Below are 22,073 nucleotides of genomic sequence, written 5' to 3' on the forward strand. Positions count from 1 at the left end.
AGTTTCAGTTATGCCGCAGTCTGTGCGAGACCATTTTGTTAAAAACGACAACATTCATAGGGAGAAAAAAGCAGACGGAGTCACTGTCTTCGGGCTGCACCACATTATGCGTATCTTTGCAATATTAATGTTGTTGAAGCCATGTTGAAAATGCATTCTACATCCATTCTCCTACGGGTTGCTGATTGCTGATCTTAAACGAGTGTCACTCACAAATTAACTCCCGCAGGTATGTGGCAAGCAAAGCCTCTGATAAAACTAATAAAACTGAGTATAGCTGTAGCCATACTTCAGACTCCCCGCCTGGCTCACCTTGATCCACTCCTCTGTAAAGCAGTCATCACCACCCTCACCGTCGGGGCGCCTGATCTGGCAAGAGGATATCTTCCCCTTGAAAATAGACTTGCAGTCGTCGTAAACCAGCGAGTAATCAAATGCGCGGGTCTCGTTTGATCTAAGCTTGAGAGCCGCGCCTTCCAGCTGAGTATAAAAGCCGATGATATCACATAGACTCTCCAAATCGGCGAACGTGCCGGAGCTTGTCGCTCCAATGAGGAGAGTCAGGAATGACAATGTACGAGTCACCGTGGCTGTGGATACCCTCGTTTTCGTCGAGTGTTCGGTCGTTGATGAGTCGTGTGAAATATGCAAGAGCTAACCAGTGGAGTATGGTGAGTATGAATTACTTCTAACATGAGGTAACATCTTCTTGGCAAGTATGAGAACTCACCTTGGGAGCGTTCGTCGCTGGAGCCGCTAATCCAGATAATAAGGATGTTGATAGGCTGCAAGTTCGTTGGCTTGACGTAAACAAGGTGTAGATTGTGGACTTGGCGAGAAGAGCGAAGGTCCGACAAACAGGTATCAAGCTCGTCAAGGTTGTAATCGGCCCAGTTGGTATCTGGAAAGCCGCGCGCTGCTAAATCTTCTGCGTTCATAGTAGCACTCGCGAAGCGACGAATTGACATGTTCAGTATGACGGGGACGGAAGCCCTCCCCCTCTTTCTCTGAAGGTTGGGCCCATGCAAAACAAAGTCAAGCCTATTATAACGCCGGAAAGCTTAGCGCCACCATGGTGGTGTCGGCTTCCACCCTCAGCGTCTCAATTGTAGTTACCATGACGCCGCGGAATTATAATTAATTGGCTGGTTGAATACTGAAGCGCCCTGTAGTACCCCTGGTGCGCACGACGCATCATGAGGAGGCTGACTGGGCGACGCGGTGTAATGTTCTGTGAGTGGGGGCTGCGCCGAGCGAGATATGCAGCCTCTCGCCGGCTCCTGCGGCCGGTCGAGGGAAGGGAGAGGTGGAGGGGGCCCACAGCCATCAATTAGTGCTCACCATGTGGACTAGTAGCTGACACTCACAAACTCGCAAAGGCATAACATTGGTCGCAACTGAAATACCCTCGAGGGCAACAACTGGGACCAAATCGGTTTCGCGGCACGTCAACTCTCGAGAGCCCTTTATCAGCTGGGAGGCACATAGTGGAGAAGACACGCCAAAGTGAGCTGAGCGATAGATTTGCTGCCGAGCATCAACGGGGAGTGAATCATTTCGCCTCAGCAAGGTCGTAGACACTGGGGACGGCGAGGTATGATGAGCTGCATGTGACTTGAGGCTGTGCGCCTAAGTGCTTACTTACTTCTTGGGAACTGGGCTCTCCGTAGTATATCGTTGATTGAACAGCCTTTCAAGTGGTTTCTTATTGCAGGGGCCGTAACTTATCTTACATTACGAAGGCCGTGCCCTTGCCGCTGTAGATTATTAATCCTGGCAGGCCAATGCATATGTGCGCTTTCCATGACTCCTTCTCTACTGCAATTCATTCGCTGCCGTGAAACACTGTAATATATCATAGATCTTGTCGAATCCCTACATGTACGGCCCTTGTAACAATGCAATACCCGAGGGGATAACCCGGGAATTAAGTTCATTAGGGCTATACACTAGGTTTCCCTATCTCAGCCTGCACTACAGATACATAGATCAACACACAAACACGTCTACCAGCTTACTTGGAGTCTTAGTGAAAGCTTGTTGTGGACACATCATGAAGCTAATGTACTTGGTTACGTCAGAGGCGCAGCCATACCACAGAGCACCAGCACTAGTCCTAAATTGGGAAGTAAGCGGTAGCTCTAGTTGGCTAGGTCTCATTCCTGGCCCCCAAATTATTATGTCTATCTTCCAAATGGAGGCATTGCTGCGTGAAGCTACCATGTTGTACATCGAGCTTACGCGAATGTCCTAGGGTATAAAAGGAAGGCCCCGCTGCTGGTTTACATTAAAATAACCCGTATTTGAATCGAAAATGGCTTCTGACTCTCCCAATTTTGTTAATCACGAAGATTCCCTTCAACTCCACGAGTCTACAGACTTTGACGAAGAGGATACCACACCGATTGATACCGCAACAGAAGAAGAAGCCGACTCAGCAATCACCTCGTTCATTGAAAGCAATTCCAGAATCCCGGTAGCTCCTTCTTATGGGCAAATTCCCTGCCCTGTCGTGGTCCCTCAACGAAGACCCGGAAACAAAGAGCGAGGTTTTATGAAGGCGTATGCTCCAATATTATCCCAATGTGATATCAGCCAAGAACACTTCCATGACTTCATCAACACTCTGAATAAAGCAATCCAGGCCTCTAAATGGATTGTTGCGGTGCAAATTGCGGCATTAGGGGCTTCGTTCGTGCCAAATCAAATCTCTATGGGTGCGACAGCGGCAGTACAGATAGTATCAGCAGTCGCAGCAAAGGCACAAATTAGATGGAAGTAGGTCTGGCGCAGAAACCCTTCCAACATATCTTTTGTCTAACGCTCCCTGGCCAGAGTGAACAGCTTTATAGATAAGGCGAATCGAGAACTATTCTGTCCTCGAGGACTTTATTGTATGATTGTGACATACAACCCTCTCCCACGGCAACAGCAGGAAGACATCAATACTTCGATAAACAGAGCATCTGCTAGCGGGGCTCCCGGCCCATCTCGAAACAAATGGCCGGAGAAAGTCAAGAAAAACTTGCGCAATCCATTCTCTGCTGCAGCAGAAGGAGAGGAAAATTTACCATCTGAGATTGCACCCCTAATATTCTCGGATGATGAGGATAAGAACGTTCAAATGAAAAAGAAAGAGAAACCTTGGGACAAGTTGAATGATTACTTCGATAAACGCGCCCGGGCAAGATATGTAAGTCTCTCAAATTTCCATCGGGAAGGCTTCCAGTAACAAATTGAAAAAGGCCAGTGAAAGCAATAATGACGTTTTATCCTCAGCCCCCGAATCTAAATTCAAAAATCGATTCCTTGATCCTAACCATCCGGCCAATAATGGGGGTCTTCTGGGCTTGATTTCAGGCGGGCACCTCACAAGGGACCCAAAAAAGACAATGGAAGACACGAAAAATTTATATCAGCAGCAGGCAGAACTTATTATTGAGCAACAAAATAGCCAGTTGGAGCTGCTCCGCAGTCAGTTCCAAGCCATGGGCTTCTCCGAACAACAGCAACACGAGTATATCTCAGCCTACGAGCAGCAATTCCAACTGCAACAAGACCAGCTACAGGCCCAGATAAAAGGAACGGAAATGATGTTCAGAAAGATTTTGAAGAATGTTCTTTATCTCATGGTTGTAAACCTGCCAACTGACGAAGAAGTTGAGGCGGCTAGAATGGCGACGAATACGGATGAGGAAGATGATGGCAGCCAAAGAAGCTTCGTGACCATGGTCAATGTACAGTAATTAATCTCACGTTGTACACATGGCAGGAGAGGGTATGAAGAATTAATACGAGAACACATTTTTCCTCGGAAAATCCTGCTGCGGGAATTCTCCCCCCGATGTATCTAACGTTGGAGAAAGTAGGGTAGTTCAAGAAGAGTCTCATCCTGCTTTATCAAATAGCTGATCACGTGGAAACAACCTGCCGTGGTGAGTAGTTAATCCCTTTTTTACACTCGGTTGAATTTACCCAAACGATAACCAACAAGGCTGTAGGCGCGGGGTCCGAGAGTTAGGAATGCACAGGCCTGATCTGAGTGGAACGCGATTTTGTTTCTAATCCGTCACTTGTAACCTCCTTGGATATCTCAAATTAACTGCGTAGCGAGATTCCGGGCCAGTGTGTTGGCAAAGATTGCTATGGAAAGAGTAAGGCGGTAAAAATGGGCAAAACACCGGGTAACGTGACCGTAGATCCTGCAGCAAGGTCGTTATCGCCGTAATCGGAGGCGAGCGCATGAGTGCATACTGCAAGCCCATTGGTCCAGCCCCTCCATACAGTAGTTGATTGCCATGGGAGGTTGGGAATAGCTACCGAAAAGTACCGGGTTGGACCTCTTTGGTTGGAACTTGGAGAGAATCCAGCATAAGCATAGGATAATAGCGAGCGCGTTCAAATTCTTCACGTAGTTTTACATGGCCGGGTGGCTCATTTCGCTCACACATAAGAAAAAAATTACCCTTGTCTTCGATATAGGATATAACACATAAGGTCTAGACAATCAGCAGCATACTGTAGATCATGCGAACCAAGGATCAATGGATAAATGAGCCTCCACATACAGAAATAGAACGGAGAAATCGAGCGACAGGACCCGCCCTGCCACCCGATCGACGTATACATTCCAAAGCGGGTAGCGTCTACGTACGCCGCTACGTAACGGGAGTGGATCGCGTCTCATCAGCTCCACCGTGGCTTCAACTTCAGTAAAAGATCAACATGAAGTTCGATATGAAGTCATCTGCAATGGCCGGCGTTCGCTGTCGGCAACCCCCGCCACACACTTTTCGATGTACAAAAGGTAACCTTTTTAGCGGTTGCCGGCAGCGACTGACAGGATCAGTTGCCCGATTTCGACAGGTGATCGCCAAGACCAAGTATACGTACCTCTGCAGGAACAGTGCCATCTTCTCGGCTGGGGAGATCTGCGCAGGACTGAAACAAGGTCATCTCGAGTGGCGTGGGGCAAGCGATATTAAAATCCTTTGTCTGTCCACTGTCCACTTTTATCAGGAACGAGGTCCCTTTATCAATATTTCTCCTCTAGGAATTCTGCGCTTGGTACGCTTCACTGTTACTGCTTGGCAATCACTTCACCTCTAACCGACCAAAGACACCCGTTCATTCTACCTCTATCCACCATGTCATCCTTCGTGCGCTTCCTCGTGGCTACCACCCTCCTCGTCAACGCCTCTGCTTTCCCTTTGCACGTCCGCGACGCCATGGAATGGAACTTCGATCTCTTCCCGACCGCGCGATGCAACGGCACCGGCAATGCACACACCGGCTCAGGCAGCACCGGCTGTCGCGCAAACCTACCCACCGAAGCCGCAGCGTACAGACTGAACTCCATCGCTGATGGCTGTCGCATCCAGCTCTTTGACAACACCATGTGCGACGAGTCCGAGATGTCCATCGTCCCTGGCCCTTTGACTACCGCCGACACTTGTCGCTTTCCTGGCTCGGGGCACCGGTACGGTTCTTACCAGGTTACTTGTGACGCGTAGATAGACCGGGAATCAACTCGGGCTGGACTTGAGTTTGGATTTTTTTTGGCTTTTTGCTGCCTTCTTTCTTTCTTTCTTTCTTTCTTTTTTTTTTTTTGGCCTGTCCAAAGTGGACACGAATGCCAGAGATTGCTGTTCGGCGACCAGATAGACTGATTACGATACCCATAGATGAACAGAACTCAATGATTGACGAATATCACTACGACTTTTATTGTAACATGGGCGCGTCCGCTGTTCTGATTCGTGGAGAGCTTGATCGCCGTGCCGGGATTAAAGTGGCCCGCAATCTCGCGGCCAATGACGGTCTCACCATTCACTGCAACTGTTTCGCGTTTCGTGTTTCGTGTGCTTCACACCACTTGCCTGCTTGGGATTCGCGCCCAACCATCCTGAAATCCGGGGATCCTTGATGGAGGCGAGCCGTGTCGCAAGGGGGTGTGATACACCCGAAACACGGCCCCGTACTCCGTACTGCGCCATTTGATTGTTTAATTTGACGAGCCAATGGGAGAATCGTTGAGATCGGGTCTCCGATCGGGGTGGTAGTTGATCTGGGGTTTATTACGGGACCGATGCAGGGCTGCCGAGCAAGGGGGAATTGTTTTTAATCTATACGAGACCTACGAACGGCACGTATCTGGTACCTCAAATGATAATCTCCATTGGAAGACATACATGCCCCTGTCTGTTTCTCTGACAGAGGTACAGTATCTGTCACCCTTGGCAAAGCTTAGTCGCGGTCTATGTCTGCCAAATGGCTTTCCGAAGCTTCTTTGTAGCGACCTCCACGGCTGGCTTCGCAGTACCCAGGACAAGGCAGATTAGGACTGTCTGTGCAGTCTGAACCGCTGCAATCGACATTGATTCTCAGTTCATGTCAAACCCCTTGGGCGAATAGTGTTCCTGTTAAGGAGACATGCCAAGTCCCAACCCACCTGGACGTGCGCGGGTGCCGACCAAGCTTCGAAAGGACTTCGTCAAAGACTAGCATTAATGCACGGTTCAATAATTAGGTGCATCACAGAGATATATATACCATCCCTCGGCGAAATCATCCAAAATTCAATGCATTTTGCGTTTCTTATCTCAACGTGACGAGAAAGATAGGCCAGGGACACTAATGCGCGAATATATATATCTTGGCTTGATGGGCCAGATCAGCCACTCAATCTTTCAACTCCCAAACCGATAGCCATTCGGTACCGAGATGATCCCACTTGTAAATAAATTGCCATTATAGTTGACCTAATGTTGAGGTCAGCTTTGATTCTGCCCGGAATTAAGTCAGGGCCTTTCCCGAAACGGAAGAATGCCGACTACGCCGGAAGCGGATGGATGGTACGCCACGACCTCGCGACCTCATAAAACAGATATGTGGATAATGAACTCCGTTCGCCATCAGCAGTCATTGAAAACTGCTCAAAAATGTCTGAACTAGCAGAGAAATCAGATGTGATCGGCGACGCCCCTCCGACGGCAGTTTCATTTTTCGATCCTGCGCTCAAGAACGTGCGACGAACGGTGTATATCCAATGGGTCCGCACCGTCCTAATCCTCTGCATCTTCGTCTTCGGCGTACTATCAATCTTCTGGGGCTCCCAACTCGCGACCGAAAAGAATTTCACTGCGCTCACAGTATGGGTCGTCGACTTGGATGGACAAACCGAACCGTACCGCACCGATAATCCCATCGTTGGCCCGGCTGTCACACACGCGACAAAACAAATTATATCCTCGGACAGCCTCCACATAGGGTTCGAGGTCCGCTCCCCATCAGATTTCAACAACGACCCCTGGACAATCCGCCAAGGAATATACGACGAACACGCCTACGCCGCCGTCATCGTCAATGCAAACGCAACGCTCCTCCTCCGCGCCGCAGTCACCAACCACAATGAATCCTACGATCCAACCGGCGCCATCGAAACAATCATCATCTCTGCCCGCGATGAAACGACATACTACAACTACATCCTCCCCGGCCTGACAGTCCTTCAATCCAGCATCGTCGCGTCCTTCGGCCCACAGTGGGCCCGGGAACTAGTCGCCGCCACTACCGATCTCTCAACCGTGCCCCCACAGGCCATAAACCCGGGCATCGGATTCACCCACATCGACCTACGCCCCTTCACCCCCGTCATCACCGCGCCGGCTGTTTCCATCGGCTTGATCTACCTGATTATCATCGCGTTCTTCAATTTCCCATTCCTCATGCCCATCCACGCGCAGTTCATGAAACCCGCTGGCCATCCACCGCTGAAGGTACCGCACTGGCTACTGTGGCGCATATTATCGAACATCGCGGCGTATTTCTTCCTCTCGTTCTTCTACTCGCTCGTGTCCCTCGCCTTCGAGATCCCTTTTAGCAATGATCCAGCCCCGGATGTCGTCTCCGCGAGCAATGCCAATGCATACGGCAAGGGCTCGTTCGTGGTATTCTGGATGCTGAACTGGGTCGGCATGGCTGCGTTGGGATTCCCCTGCGAGAACATGGCCATGATTCTGGGTATGCCGTGGTCTTCCTTCTTCCTCATCTTTTGGGTTATTACGAACGTGGCGACTGGGTTCTATGCCATTGACCTCGCGCCTGGGTTTTATCGGTGGGGCTATGCCTGGCCGCTGCATCGGAGTGAGTTTCCTTTCCCGGGTTATTATGGGAGTTTACTGACTATCGGCAGTTGTCGGGGCTTTGCGGACAATCTTGTTCGGTACGCATTCGAGGATTGGGTTAGATTTCGCGGTGCTTTTTATTTGGATTGCTGTTTCTTTGGCGTTTTATCCGTTTGCGTCGCTTATCATGCGTTGGAAGATGAAGAGGGGGCTGTAGGGTGCCTGGAATGGATGAAGCGGCTGCAAATTTTAATGTTGTATATACCTCGAGAATACGATTATAGAAAATATATACTTTCTACTTAGCGCTACGTGGTCAGGAGAAGAGGAGGTACCAATCGATAGACTGGACCATGTTGATGACCTCAGGATGGACCTTGAATTTGGGCGTTTGTGTTTGAAATTCCGATGCCCGCTTCTCCATGAAGAGATCGGTATAAACTTTTGGTGTTTTGTTTGAATCACTCCTGACTTCCATCCCCTGGTTCCTGTAAAGTTTCGTGGGCGCGGACTATAAGTAGGATGCAGATACGCCACCCGTGGCTGAGGATGGCCTTGCCGCTGTGATGCGTTGATGACAGCACGATCTTGTATTGCACGTTTCCACGGGATGAAATATGAAGAAGGATTTGGGTTCTGGAATTGGGCGTTCTGAATGGGTGATCCGGAGGTACTAGACCGTTCGGTGTCCACTGTGACGTGGAGGTGATCTACAATGCCGAGGTTGGTTGTGGCCCGTGGATAATGTTGGCGTTGATGACGAGGAGTATGATCCATTCTAGAGTATCTCTCATCAAAGCATCTGCGATATTTATCAAAGGTGCCATGCTGGAAAGGTGGTGATGGGATGTGGTGTACTTCCAGAAGAGGAAGGTGGACAGGACCACCGAGACCTCACGTCCCCGTGACCGACTCAGGTAACACGAGCCCAAGACCGCAATGACATACATCGTATCCCCATTAGTGTACGGCGTGTACTTCGGCAACGTGAGTGTCGCGGCTGAGGTAAGCTCCGTTTGGCAGGAACCACGATCCACGATCCACGTCCGGGGAAACATCGATGGAGACGAAGCACCGCCGTCCGCTCGTTCGAACATGTGCTCCGGTCTGAATCCGTGATTGGCTCATTCCAAAATAAGAGTTTCTTCCCCAAGTTGGATCGGCATTGATCCCCAGGTACACCGTTACACTATGGGCATCTACTAGTATCAAAGTGTACCTGGATGCCAGCTCTGTCCCTCTGGGATTCATGGTGTAACGGTCATCCCTCGCGTGGATATCCTCCGTCTCTATTCTTTTCTTCTTCTTTCTTTCTTTCCTTCTTAAAACCTTACAACTTGCTTCCCTTTCATCACTTCTGTTCGGTGCCTTCAAGCTGGACCTTCATCGCTTCGCCGAAGCGCTCTATGTGAACTGTCAACGAAAACAAGTCCGCAAAATGAATCACCACGAGGAGGCTGGAATCTCTCCTGATGAGACTTCCAGCATTTCCGACCCCTTCGAGCGCCGTCGCCTGGCTCTCGCCCGTATTGATGATGCTCCCTTCGGCTGGCACCACGTCCGCGCCGTCGTCGTTGCTGGCGTTGGTTTCTTCACTGACTCCTACGATATCTTTGCAATTAACCTGGCCGTTTCCATGCTCGGTGTTGTTTACTGGCAAGATGCGAAAACTGGCACCGGCAAGCTCCCCTCGTCTTCCGACACCGCCATCAAGGTTGCAACCTCCGGCGGCACTGTCATCGGCCAGCTCTTCTTTGGTTGGCTTGCGGACCGCATTGGACGCAAGCGTATGTACGGAATCGAGCTCATGATCATCATCCTGGCCACTCTTGCCCAGGCGCTTTCCTCTGCCTCTCGCGCTATCTCCATCACCGGTCTCCTCATCTTCTGGCGGGTCATCATGGGCATCGGTATCGGCGGCGACTACCCACTGTCTTCGATCATTACTTCCGAGTAAGTTCAATTGATCCAAGTATTTCTCTTCCATGTGGTGGTACGGAACTAACCCGTGACACCAGGTTCGCAACCACAAAGTGGCGTGGTGCCATGATGGGTGCCGTGTTCGCCATGCAGGGTATTGGCCAGTTTACCGCTGCCATAATAGCTCTCATCGTGACTGCAGGCTTCCGCAAGTCTTTGGAGTCTTTCAAGGATGTCGGCCACTGCACCGGGGCCTGCCAGCTTGCAGTGGACAAGATGTGGCGTGTGGTGATCGGCTTCGGAGCAGTGCCTGCTTGTGCTGCTCTTTACTACCGATTGACCATCCCAGAGACCCCTCGTTACACCTTTGATGTGAACCGAGACATTGTCAAGGCCGACGAGGACATCCGCGCCTACATCAAGGGCCACCCCGAAGGCCACCCAGATGATATGCAGTGCATCATGGTCCTTCGTAACGAGAGCATCGAGTACCTGGCCCCCAAGGCCAGCATGGCCGACTTCTGGAACCACTATGGCAACTGGAAGAATGGCAAGGTCCTCCTTGGGACTGCTGGTTCCTGGTTCTTCCTTGATGTTGGTAAGCTCATCCGCTTCCTGGTGAATATGCTCACGTGCTAATCGTGGTTCTAGCTTTCTACGGTCTGGGTCTCAATAACTCAATTATCCTCAGTGCTATCGGCTGGACTGGGGGAAAGAACGTCTACGAAACTTTCTACCGCAACGCCGTTGGAAACTTTATCCTGGTCTGCGCGGGTGCCATCCCTGGGTACTGGGTCACTGTAGCCACAGTCGATACCATCGGGCGCAAGCCAATCCAACTGGCCGGCTTTATCCTCTTGACAATCTTGTTCATCATCATCGGTTTTGCTTTCGAGCCCCTCAAACATTCGGACAACGGTCTGCTGGCAATGTACATTCTTGCGCAATTCTTCAATTTCGGACCCAACGCTACTACCTTCATCGTCCCTGGCGAGTGCTTCCCAACTCGGTACCGTTCTACGTCGCACGGTATCAGCGCAGCGTCTGGAAAGATCGGCGCCATCATTGCACAGTGCGTGTTTGGTCCTTTGGTCCACCGCGGTGGAAAAAAGGATGGCTCCGACTCTCCTTGGTTGAACCATGTCATGCAGATCTTCGCTCTGTTTATGTTCTGCGGAATTTTCACCACCCTGTTGATCCCAGAGACCAAGCGAAAATCTCTGGAGGAGCTCAGCGGCGAGGATTACTACAACAATTCCGCCTTCGAAATGACCAATACCGACCCCGACAAACTCGGCGAGTCTGGTGGCCCCAAGAATCCCACCATGACCACCGTCCAGGGAAACGGGAACGGCAACTGAACCCACGTGTAACGGAGCACACTGCAGGGCATAGGAGAGAGGGAGATGGTTTTCCAGAGAAATGACGGGGCAATAATTGCGTCATTTATTTCGTATGCGCTTAATTGAACCCCCTGTCGGGGTTTTACAATGTCCCCAGCTATGCTTACACGTAGCTCTCGATAATTGATAATGAAAACGCCTTTCTTGAATACTGTTTTGTACGAATGTGGAATAAGGAGATTAGTAGAGTCCCGGCGGGGCACTTGCACTTACTTGAAAAAGAGGAGATTTACCTTTAGGGTTGTACAATGGCATGCATACCACGCGACGATACTACGTACGTTTGACCACGAGGCCCCCATCAGGGTTAATCTGGACTGATATTCATGTAGGTTCCCATCTGATACACCTGAATGGGAGACTACCTTTGCGCAGATTTGGATTGACTCTTTGATATCGCTTGTTCTTACTGAGGAGTTCAATACGAGAAGAAAATAATGTAAAGCAAGTTCCATTGTGTTATCTGTACAATTTCATTCTATATTAACAAACTCAAAAGCTTGCTCAGCAGTATTGCTCCATAAACCCTTTCAAATCACCGATTGTTGGACAGTCAAGGAACAAAGAGCTCCGGACATCGAGCTGTAGTTCGTTCCTGAACTTCTCAGCAAGAACTAGCGACATCAAAGAGTCAACTCCAATCTGCGCAAAGGTAGTCTCATCCGTAATCTCAGAGACCTCGAGACCTGTTTCACGTGCAATGAGGCTGACACAATCGCCAATGACACCGGTTTCAGTCTCAACTTTGGCCACTACCTGTTGCACAGGCTCGGTAATCTTGATCTCAACCACCTGGGGTGGGGCTGGTGCTATAACTTTCTTCTTAGCAGGCGCAGCTGGAACGGGAGGAGTGATTCGTGTTGGCTGAGGGGGCACCGAGGAGGCATGAACAGAAGCACCCCTTTCACCGGATGAGAAAAACTGATCCATCAAAAGACGGGGGACTCGCTTGAACTTGATCTGGCCCAGCATGCCAACAACGATGCCATCGCGGAGGATGTATAAATCACCCGCACGAACGTTGACATCACTCGTAGGGAACATGCGAACGTAACTGCGATACTTTGTATGGGGTGAAAGGGGCTCAATGAAGCGGAGAGTATCAAATCCAGGAGTGAGGTAGAAGAAGTCCTTGGTGTTGGAGACATCGCTGGCATTCATAATGAGGCCGGCCAAGTGAGAGACAGAATCAATCCAATGGGGAGGAATGTTCCAGTTGCCGTGGGTCTCGGGAACAAGGGAAATATCAGCATAAGCTTCATATTCGTGCAGGACGACCGAGTCCATGCCGCGATACTTGTCAGCATAATCAACCACATTCTTGAACAGAGTGTAGGCCATGTTCTTGGAGATTCTGTTGCAGTCTCCTGCGATTGCCATTTGACCGAGAGCCTCTATACGTCCGCTGACGAGGTGGGCGATGCGGTCCCATTCGGCGCGCCAGTTTGCGGCTTCCTCGAAGAAGATATTGGCGGTTGCGAAGGAAGCCTCGTCGCGAGTACCGTTGTCGGCAACATGATACCATGCAAGAGTCATTGCGCGGGAAGACATGTCCAGATTGCACTCGAGAGCGATCAGTTGAGGACCACTGGAGGCTTTCTTGGCAATGGTGGCATGGAGAACCTCCATGTTTGCCAGCTTCATGTCCACCTTCCTGCAAGTAGGGTTCATACGCTTGAAGAGATACTCTCCAGCGGTATATGCCATATCACACCAGATGGACTGCGAATCAGATAAGTCAGCTATAATCAGAAGCGAGCAAAAGAATAATGATTACGTACCGAAGTGGCCACGCCACAGTTGTTCATTGTGTGTCCTTTCACCGCAGAGAGGAAATCAGGATGCATCACATCAGATAAAGTCTTCAGCTGACCGGCAGTTTGCCCAATCTCTTCCAGAGTAATCTGGTGCACAGCGGAAGTTCGGAGTGCCGAGCTGCTGCGCATGTCGAATACGTCTTTAGATTTCGTCTCTCCGTACTTCAACAAAGCCTTGTCAAGTGTCCAGGTTCCGATGTACTGAATCCAATAGTCCTTCGCATTCCAGTGGTAGTGGGGGAGATTGAGTAGAGTATGCGCGTGCTCGTAAGGCCGGTAGTACTCGTTCCAGCAAATTTCCACACCAAGAGTGTGCAGGGATGCAAGAGTCTTGGTAACAGTCGCGAAGTTGTCCTCGTTCTTCTTCAGCGTCGGCAAAGCCGTTGCACCAGAAATATGCTTGGCGATAAACGAGGCACAAATGGGATGCGGTCCAATATCAATCCAGACGGTCTTAGGATCGATGATACCCATTGCTTCGGCTGCATCGAGGGCGCCGACGAAGTTCACAGGCTCACGTGCGGCACGACGCAGGTAATTTCCATTGATCGTCTTCCCGTCGAACACGCATGCGCCCAAGAGAGGAGAGATAACGGGAAGACTGGGAGCCTTGAATGAGACGTTCTTGGCAGTCTGCTCGAAGAGGTCCAACATAGGATCCATCTGCTTGGTGTGGAATGCAAAGGGTAGGTCAAGTGGAGTGCACTTCAAACCACGGGCATCTAGAATTTGGCGGATTTCTTCGATGTCATTGCGAGTACCACTGATGACTGTATCAGAACGACCATTATGACACGAGACTTCGTAATTGGCATCTTTTCCGATAGCCAGCTGGATTTCCTCCAAGCTAGCCATAACAGAGAGCATGAGGTGTGTTCCAGCCTCGCACTTGCTCATCGTGTAGGTTGCGCGCTGGCCAACAAGCAGAATCGCGTCTGCTGCGGAGATAACTTCGGCGACAACTAAAGCACTGTATTCACCCAGACTGTGTCCAATCACAGCAGTAGGGTGAATACCCAAAAAGGCCCAGAACCTCGCCAAAGCAATCTCGACCACGAGAATACTGAGCTGGGTAACAAGAGGGGAGACATCGGACTTTTCAATGCTGTTCATGATCACAGGAACGATCGACGGATATCCAAAGCGTTGCACTAGGTCATCCAACTGAATGATCTGGGAACGGTAGTAGGGGAAGTGCTCAAATAATTGAGCACTAATTCCTTCATAGAAGGCCCCCTGTCCCGTGAAGGTGAATGCGACCGAGGTAGCATTGAGTGGAATGGGACGTAGCGTAGAGACGGTATCCACGGACTTTTCGAGGAACTGGCGAAGTTGGTCAAGACTAGACACAGCAGTGGCAACTCGGAAGTTATGCTGAATGCGTCGAGCACAGGTTGTGTAAGCGAGATCACCGAGGCTGGTGTCCAGATTCTTCTCGATATATGACAACAGGTCTTCGATGTTGCCTTTAATAGATCCCTTACTCTTTGCAGAGACTGTAACAACATGAGCTGACCGAGGGTCTAAGCCAATAACCTCGCGTTCAGGCGAATCCTCAAGAAGGACAGTGGTGTTGCCTCCGTGGGCTCCAAAGCTGTTGACAACGGCGTAGCGGCTGTTTCCTTTCCGTCTTGGATAAGGAGTCATTTCCATGGCAAGCCCGACATTGCGCTTTTCGAGACACTTGCGAAGGACGGGGTTTATTTCGGTCTTGATGCCAATGTGGGGAGGAATCATGCTTTTCTGGTAAACAAGGAGCATCTTGATCAAAGATGCAATGCCTGCAGCAGCCTCGCCATGACCAATGTTCGATTTGACAGCACCGAGAAGAAGGGATTGATCATCACGACGGCGCGATGATACAGGGGCAAATACTTCGCAAACCGACTCGCACTCCACCGAATCGCCAGCTTGAGTGCCAGTTCCATGCAACTCAATAAAGCTCACATCGAGAGGATTGACAGCGGCAGCCCGCATGACTTGATTGTAGTTGTCCTTCTGAGCACCGGCATGTGGGTGGGTGATTGAGATCGCTTCAGCTGAATGATTGGTGGCTGCAGCGAGAATAACACCCAGAATGTTGTCATTATCGGCCTGGGCGTCTTCAAGTCGCTTGAGAACGACCGAGCCAACACCATCAGCCCGACAGTAGCCATCAGCATTCTCATCCCAAACCTTGCACTGGCCAGTCTTGGATAGGAAATGGGCGTTGCAGAGTCCGGCATAATTGTCAGGATCGGTGATCACGTTCAGACCACCAGCAACGATGGTGTCGGCTTCACCAGCCCAAAGTGCTGAGCATCCCGCTTGAACAGCGGCCAATCCGCTTGAACAAGCAGTGTCGAGATTGATGCTTGGACCAGAGAACCCGAAGAAGTAGTTGATGCGACCGTTGGCAAAAGCACGTACACCACCTGGAACGGCATATGTTCCAAGATTCTGACTGGCATTGAGTTCACGCCAATCGTCACTTGCCTGCCCGTAGTACGCACCAACGCGTTTGCTGTTGGAGGAGGAGGTACGGTTCGGCACATATCCAGCCATTTCCAAAGCCTCGTAGGCAGTGACCAATGCAAGGCGCTGCATCGGGTCGGTCTGCTCAGCCTCTTTGGGAGACATATTGAAAAATCCAGCATCAAATAGACCGGGGCTATCGATAAAATTACCGAATGGCGTTTGTGTTGCGTTCTCGGTCTCTCCGCTAGGGTCATAGTGGGTATCGAGGTCAAATCGATCAGCAGGCACATTCGTGTGTGTGTCCCGTCTGTCCTCCATTATCTTCCAGAACAGTTCGGTGTCATCTGCACCTCCAGGCATCCGACAAGCCATCCCAACAATTGCCACTTTGGAATCTTTGAAATGACGTGGCTGACGAGATCCGAAGGATAGAGGAACCCAGTCCAACAAATCCTGACGCTTGATGCTGACCTGGGAGAGTTCTGTTTCGATGGCGGAGATGATTCCCTTGAAGACAAGGGTCGTGCGGAAGAAGTTCACCTGGCAGCTAAGTGAATCAGACTTGGAGATGCCATCAACGATACCAGCAGTAACTTTGTCCACGTATATAGAGCCGGTGAGAAGCTCAGTGCAGATTTCTTCGTAAAGCAGGCCGGATAGCAATGAATTGAAAGGCTTCCCTGTTTCCGAGGAGATCAACGGAATCCGAACCCGCTTGTTGCGGAGGATCTGCGGATCGGGCTTGCTGACAACATCACAGATGGCCTCCTTGTTGTACAAATGAGGTGCATGACACAAGCCTTCATACACTGGAAGAGGTAGATACTTGGAATGCCGAAGCTTCTGCGAACGCAAGAAAATATCCTTCAGCCTGGAAGGTGGTCCACTGACACTGATGGAGATCTTATCCGCAGCGCTGATGAAGATCTTTGTAAGTTCGGTGTTGCACTAGATATTTTGATCAGCTTGATTCACGCATCGATCTGATATCATTCAAAAAACGTACAGTGTCGGCGTTGTACTTATCAATCTCCTGTTGAACATCCTTTTCAGACAGCCCAGTTACAACATAGGCCCAGCTCTGGGGAGGGGCAGCAGGATCTCGAGCTTCAACTTTCCGGGAGATATCATCGATATAGACCCCAAGACGGAAAGCAACTCGAACACTCTCCGCACCTGTGCTTGTGAGGTCATGGAGAGTCCTCGAGAGCGACACAGCAGCACCGGCGAGTAATCCGATACTCAATCCAGCCAAAACAGTATTCTCGGAGGTGAGATCATACTCAATGTGCTGGCCTTCATAGTGACTGACAGTAACAGTTAATATTCAGCTTCTGCCTTTTGCTTTCAATTAGCTCCAGAACTTACCCAATAAGCATCGCCACTTGAAGGGCACAGAGGAAAGCGCTTTCCATAGACGCTCCTAGTGGACCGAGACGAAACTGTCCACCGTCTACCAATGTGAATAAGTCCTCGAACGGAGGAATGAGTTCTCTCAGGTGCTGCGGTAAACGGCTAGTCTCTTCTCTTAGGACCCGAGCGCAGTTTTCCAGGAACGTGGCCAACAACGTGAACCTCCTGTCCTTGCTATGCCTGTGGAGACGGCGAAATATATCTTTAAGGTCATCATTGGGAAACTCATTGCTGAAGAAAATCAAGTTTGTTGTGAGGCCATTGGTATTGAAATCGTTGATAAAATCACTCGATGACTCCGAAGCTGTTGAGGGAGTATTCATAATGAAAAATGATTGGTTGAAACGATCTTCACTCGCCAAAAGACAAAGAAAGGGACAATGTTGATCGCGTTGACCAAGAATGAAAGGAAGAAATGTCGAATACAGGACTCTGATTTTGTTTTATACTCTTAAGAACATTATATAATTTCAGCTGGTTTAGAACGCACTAGCCAATGTAAGCTTCTGCGAAACCAAAACCCGAGGCAAAACCCGATGCTGATGCACTTAGTGGATCAAGAACGATAGGCTGAAATGGTAAATTGTTCACAGAGCGCCATGGGCGCTAGATCAAGCACGTCGTGCTTCACACGGAAAAGACAAAGTACCCTTTTCATTAGACTCACCATTTGCCCTTTGCCGTCTCTGGTATTCTAGATCCACATGATTTAATGAATCTGGCATTGACGAAAATAAGAAATTTAGCGTATTAGAGCGATCTAAAGAGTATGAAACCTGATGCTCCCCTCTCTTATCTCAGAAGCCAAGAAAAGCTGTTTTATTGGTCAAAATGTTTACTACAGTAAAAAAAGGCTACCATATGCATTGAATTCGACCCCACAGGCAGATATTCAGTAGTCTGGCAATATTCCCTTATTTAAGCTGGACGTAGATAATCTATTTACCACATAATATTGATGATTCTCTTTGTCCACGGCGCTGTGCATAAATTACCCAGCACTCGGCTTCACCCCCGATTTGATGATCTGGTGGGATAGTATAAGATAACCCTTCAAACTAAAATCTGTAGATCTCAGTAACGAGGCACGGTTGTCTTGTTTCAAATCACCAAATCAATGTTTAAAAAACTACTACTCCATACCAACTCTTACTTCCAGTAGGGGGCCAAAGCCTCCGCAGTATCCAGAATCGTTTCTTTGTACGTCTTGAAGGTCAATCCGACATGCTTCTGTACCTTGCTGGAGTCAAATCGAACCCCACCCTCATCAAAGGTCCAGTCCTTGTTATAGCGGAAAGCTTTGTTGCCGTCGGGGATGATATGCGCGCGTTCTGGATAGGCTTCTTTGAGAATATCATAGATTGCCTTCTGTGGTCCATGCCCCGCGACAACCAAATATCGCTGCCCATCTGCCAGTTTAGGGTTCTCAGTGCACCATAGGTAGATTTTGGCAATATCGCGGATATCCGAGTATGGGGCGGCTCCGGCAATTTTGGCAATATGATCCTGGGGCCCAGGCAGTTCCAGCCCTCGGAGAGCATTCAGGATGGACTTGCAAGTCGATGGAATCTCAGATTCAGATTCCGGGAGAACAATTGGCGGACCGGTCGCGATGGATCCACAGATAGAAGCAATGGCAAATGGTACCTGAAGAAAGTTATTTCAGAGGTAGAAAGTATTTAGGAATCGGATTTGAAATACCTTTCTTTCATAGAGAGACCAAACGTACTTCTCTGCCCTGATCTTCGCGACCGGATAGGAAGTGAAGATAGAAACGTTGTCGCCCTCCTTCTCCACGATCGCCGGGTGGATGACATTCCAACTATCGTCATTATAAACGTGCGGGGGTTGGGCGCCGGGCTTAATGCAGGCTGCTGCGGATGAGGTGAAGACAAATATCTCCAGTTGATTGCCAGCATACTTTGTAGCCGAATTGAGCAAGTTTTGTGTTCCGGCAATTGTAGGTTCGATCAACTGAGTCGAAGCCTTGGTGATTGCGGGACTGATGACTGGTGCAGCCATATGAATGATCGCGGATACCCCTGAACTTGATCAGTCTCCATTATTTGTCAAGATTTGAAGTAAGCCATGCATTTTCTTACCTTTAACAGCTTCGTCGAACGCATCCACTTCACTTATATCTGGCACAACAGCGATTTCGATTTGGGATTCATATTCTTTCCATGGCCCTTCCAGCAAAGCTGTTACTCTCTCACGGGAGCGGCATGTGCCACGTAGAATATGACCTGCTTGCAACACAGCCGTGCCAGTATTTGAAGCCAGGTATCCGTTGATTCCCGTGATCAAGATAATTTTGCGAGACATTGGGGACATTGTAATCTAGAAGGCAGCCGATAACAGGAACCTGATCAAAAATAAAGAGGAAATTCGATCAATAAATATACAAGAGAGAATAAGTGGGTGGGGGAGATCCTTTTATAATTAAATTTCCAGGTGGTAGTGATTTTCTGAGTGGCCCGTGACTACATCGACTCAATGCACGTTTTCATGACACAAAATAGGGATTAAGATTCGTTAGCTTCTGGTTTTAGTGTGATCAAATGAAAAGAGAACAACATCATATTCCAAGCTTTAATGTTACTTAAACTAAAGGATTGATAAACCACCTCTTGCAGCCTCGTTGAAACTGAAACCCGACCTTCCGATCCTGAGCTAACTTCAACAACACCTCGTTCATATACGGCTCCAGAGCTAGCTTGCTCACATCTTCTGTCACACTACCATACACTGCAGTGACAATTTCTCTGATAGTAACACTGCCTCTGCCCCCCTTCCCCTCTCGTTCTTGGCTTTCTCTGCTTTTTTTCAACGCCAGAATTATTTGTCTCTCTCTTCGGATTTGTTGTGCTTTGTATTGCGAAATCTTCGCCGGAAGGCCTGTGATAACATCCCCATGGGCAGGATATCCAATTCGACACTGTTGATCTGCCATGGTATCAAGAGATGTGGTATATTGTGCCAAATCCTCAACAACGGTATAGCCATGCCCCAGGACATTATCGCCCGTGAAAAGAGCACTTTCTTCTTCGAGCACAAAGCACATATGATCATTGGCATGCCCAGGCGTGAATACTGCCCTCACTGTGGCCCCCTCTACTCTGAAAACTTGTCCATGCTCAATAGGCAATTGACCAACGTCCGGACTTTTCTTGTAGATGGCGGATGAGAGTTCCGGATAATGCCTGATAAGGTCAGGTACACCACCGGTGTGGTCCCAGTGCCAATGTGTAAGAAGCACGTGTGAGATTGTGAAGCCGCCTATTTTTAGCACCGAGGAAATGAAGTCAATCCACTCTGGTTCGCCTTGAGCGGTGTCGATCAGGATTTTTTCTTTTCCACTTCCGATGAGATAGGTGTTTGTTCCTTGCAATTGAAACTTAATCAGATCCATAGATGTCAGCATGCTCTAATGGCTGGACTGCCTGGGCCACAAATCAAAGAGGCAGTTCTCTCACCTTTCCAGGGTTGGCCCCTAGTACTCGAGTGACTAATGGCGTTATTTCCCCGACATCTGGTAAGATGGGTAAACGCGCTTCCTGGCTTGCAAGATAGTCATGAAAGATGCTTTCGTTGAAACTGGCCAATGACATCGTGGTCAAATGGTTGGGGGTTCTTGGGACTCGAGTTGAAGAGACCGGAAGAAGACCTCCCAGTTAAATGATGTGTTCTGATTTTAGTGTAGCCCTGCTTCGTGTTCAGCACGGAGTGTCTATTTCTACTGCTTACTGGGGCTGTAATAGTAATTAAAATACACCAATCACATTTTCGAGCAATTCAGCAATAATGACTATTCCTCATATGGCAAAACAGCCAGGAGGCGTTGGAGTGGAATTTCTTCAGCTCGCTGATGAAAATACGCACCATGAAATTATGGCTGAGCACGGCAATCAGCGAACTTTATACGATGCGCTTTAAGTCAAAGAGGCAGGAAATGATTTTTTTCGTGTTTTATATAACGTGAGCGCAAGATCGCCCTGAAAACCGACCAAATCCATTCTCAATCCCATTTTTTGAATCTCTTGAATCTCAAATCATTACTTCTCCCTTTTCAACTCCTTAGACTGCTTGAATTGCAGCGTTTCCCGACTTCAAGAATACTCCCACTTTTTCCGCGAGCGAAAAACAATGACTGCCTCAATCATGGACCAAAAGTATGGAGAGGTACAGACCTCAGCCGCAGCCCAACGCGGTGCCGCGTGCTATGAGACTTGGATCATGTATATCTACGACTTCTTTGTTTTGGGCTTCGTCAACAGGTTTGCTTGGCGTTGTCCAACCGATAAACACCTTTTACCGCTGTTCAAAAACAACATCCGTACCACTCACCTCGATATCGGCGTCGGCACTGGTTACTATCTGAAGAATTCCAAGATTGCCCCATCGGTGCAACTCACTCTTTGTGACTTGAGTCCAAATGCTATCCGTGTGGCCAAACTTCGGTCCGGGCGTCCTGATGCCGAAGAGATACTTTGGGATGTGACCCAGCCATTTCCCGTACCGGAGGGGAAATATGATAAGTTCGATTCTGTCTCAATGTTTTACGTTCTTCATTGCGTTCCTGGACCTGTGAAGAACAAACCCATTGTTTTCGAGAATATCAAGAATTGTATGACCTCGGACGGTGTTTTGACGGGAGCCACTGTCCTGGGAAAGGGAATTCAGGACAATTTCATCGGGAAACGTGTTCGGGCTCATTGTGTGGCGGATGGGGTATTCGACAATGTTGATGATGATGCGGAGACCTTTATCAACGCCCTGCGCGAGAATTTCAACCATGTGGAGGTGGAGGTTATCGGGGTATCCCTTGTATTCAAGGCCCTTGGTCCTATATTCTGATTATGTATCTTTTCTTCTTTTCTCTAAAGTGTTTTCAGACTGGTAAATAAGTGAACCGTGATATAAATCAGAGAATTGGT

At 49.2% G+C, this 22,073-nt stretch overlaps 10 protein-coding genes across 10 annotated transcripts; 5 read left to right on the top strand and 5 right to left on the bottom strand.

Annotated features, from left to right (window-relative positions):
• Positions 1–258: 258 nt before the first annotated feature.
• Positions 259–938, bottom strand: N7498_007665 (uncharacterized protein; the record flags this gene model as incomplete). Its single annotated transcript, XM_058454727.1, has 2 exons — positions 259–590; positions 731–938. The coding sequence occupies 2 exons, from the start codon at positions 936–938 to the stop codon at positions 259–261; spliced, it is 540 nt and encodes a 179-aa protein (XP_058306976.1).
• Positions 939–2,314: 1,376 nt separating this feature from the next.
• N7498_007666 (uncharacterized protein) lies at positions 2,315–3,746 on the top strand (the record flags this gene model as incomplete). Its single annotated transcript, XM_058454728.1, has 3 exons — positions 2,315–2,778; positions 2,836–3,193; positions 3,246–3,746. The coding sequence occupies 3 exons, from the start codon at positions 2,315–2,317 to the stop codon at positions 3,744–3,746; spliced, it is 1,323 nt and encodes a 440-aa protein (XP_058306977.1).
• Positions 3,747–5,147: 1,401 nt separating this feature from the next.
• N7498_007667 (uncharacterized protein) lies at positions 5,148–5,513 on the top strand (the record flags this gene model as incomplete). The annotated part of the gene is made up of 1 exon (XM_058454729.1): positions 5,148–5,513. One exon carries the CDS (start codon positions 5,148–5,150, stop codon positions 5,511–5,513), a length of 366 nt encoding a protein of 121 aa, XP_058306978.1.
• Positions 5,514–6,941: 1,428 nt separating this feature from the next.
• N7498_007668 (SNG1 family protein) lies at positions 6,942–8,343 on the top strand (the record flags this gene model as incomplete). The annotated part of the gene is made up of 2 exons (XM_058454730.1): positions 6,942–8,145; positions 8,195–8,343. 2 exons carry the CDS (start codon positions 6,942–6,944, stop codon positions 8,341–8,343), a joined length of 1,353 nt encoding a protein of 450 aa, XP_058306979.1.
• A 493-nt stretch (positions 8,344–8,836) lies between these two features.
• On the bottom strand, positions 8,837–9,223 carry N7498_007669 (uncharacterized protein; the record flags this gene model as incomplete). Its single annotated transcript, XM_058454731.1, has 1 exon — positions 8,837–9,223. One exon carries the CDS (start codon positions 9,221–9,223, stop codon positions 8,837–8,839), a length of 387 nt encoding a protein of 128 aa, XP_058306980.1.
• A 341-nt stretch (positions 9,224–9,564) lies between these two features.
• phoD (phosphate:H+ symporter) lies at positions 9,565–11,407 on the top strand (the record flags this gene model as incomplete). Its single annotated transcript, XM_058454732.1, has 3 exons — positions 9,565–10,079; positions 10,145–10,644; positions 10,698–11,407. The coding sequence occupies 3 exons, from the start codon at positions 9,565–9,567 to the stop codon at positions 11,405–11,407; spliced, it is 1,725 nt and encodes a 574-aa protein (XP_058306981.1).
• A 546-nt stretch (positions 11,408–11,953) lies between these two features.
• On the bottom strand, positions 11,954–17,459 carry nscA (non-reducing polyketide synthase nscA; the record flags this gene model as incomplete). The annotated part of the gene is made up of 4 exons (XM_058454733.1): positions 11,954–13,171; positions 13,231–16,671; positions 16,730–17,030; positions 17,092–17,459. 4 exons carry the CDS (start codon positions 17,457–17,459, stop codon positions 11,954–11,956), a joined length of 5,328 nt encoding a protein of 1,775 aa, XP_058306982.1.
• An 826-nt stretch (positions 17,460–18,285) lies between these two features.
• Positions 18,286–19,470, bottom strand: N7498_007672 (NAD(P)-binding protein; the record flags this gene model as incomplete). The annotated part of the gene is made up of 3 exons (XM_058454734.1): positions 18,286–18,783; positions 18,838–19,178; positions 19,239–19,470. The coding sequence occupies 3 exons, from the start codon at positions 19,468–19,470 to the stop codon at positions 18,286–18,288; spliced, it is 1,071 nt and encodes a 356-aa protein (XP_058306983.1).
• A 268-nt stretch (positions 19,471–19,738) lies between these two features.
• On the bottom strand, positions 19,739–20,747 carry N7498_007673 (metallo-beta-lactamase domain protein; the record flags this gene model as incomplete). The annotated part of the gene is made up of 2 exons (XM_058454735.1): positions 19,739–20,533; positions 20,613–20,747. The coding sequence occupies 2 exons, from the start codon at positions 20,745–20,747 to the stop codon at positions 19,739–19,741; spliced, it is 930 nt and encodes a 309-aa protein (XP_058306984.1).
• Positions 20,748–21,282: 535 nt separating this feature from the next.
• N7498_007674 (class I SAM-dependent methyltransferase) lies at positions 21,283–21,993 on the top strand (the record flags this gene model as incomplete). Its single annotated transcript, XM_058454736.1, has 1 exon — positions 21,283–21,993. The coding sequence occupies one exon, from the start codon at positions 21,283–21,285 to the stop codon at positions 21,991–21,993; it is 711 nt and encodes a 236-aa protein (XP_058306985.1).
• Between the last annotated feature and the right edge of the window lie 80 nt (positions 21,994–22,073).

The sequence above is a fragment of the Penicillium cinerascens genome, assembly GCF_028974065.1.
Source record: "Penicillium cinerascens strain IBT 15544 chromosome Unknown contig_9_segment0_segment0, whole genome shotgun sequence".
NCBI classification, from domain to species: Eukaryota; Fungi; Ascomycota; class Eurotiomycetes; order Eurotiales; family Aspergillaceae; genus Penicillium; species Penicillium cinerascens.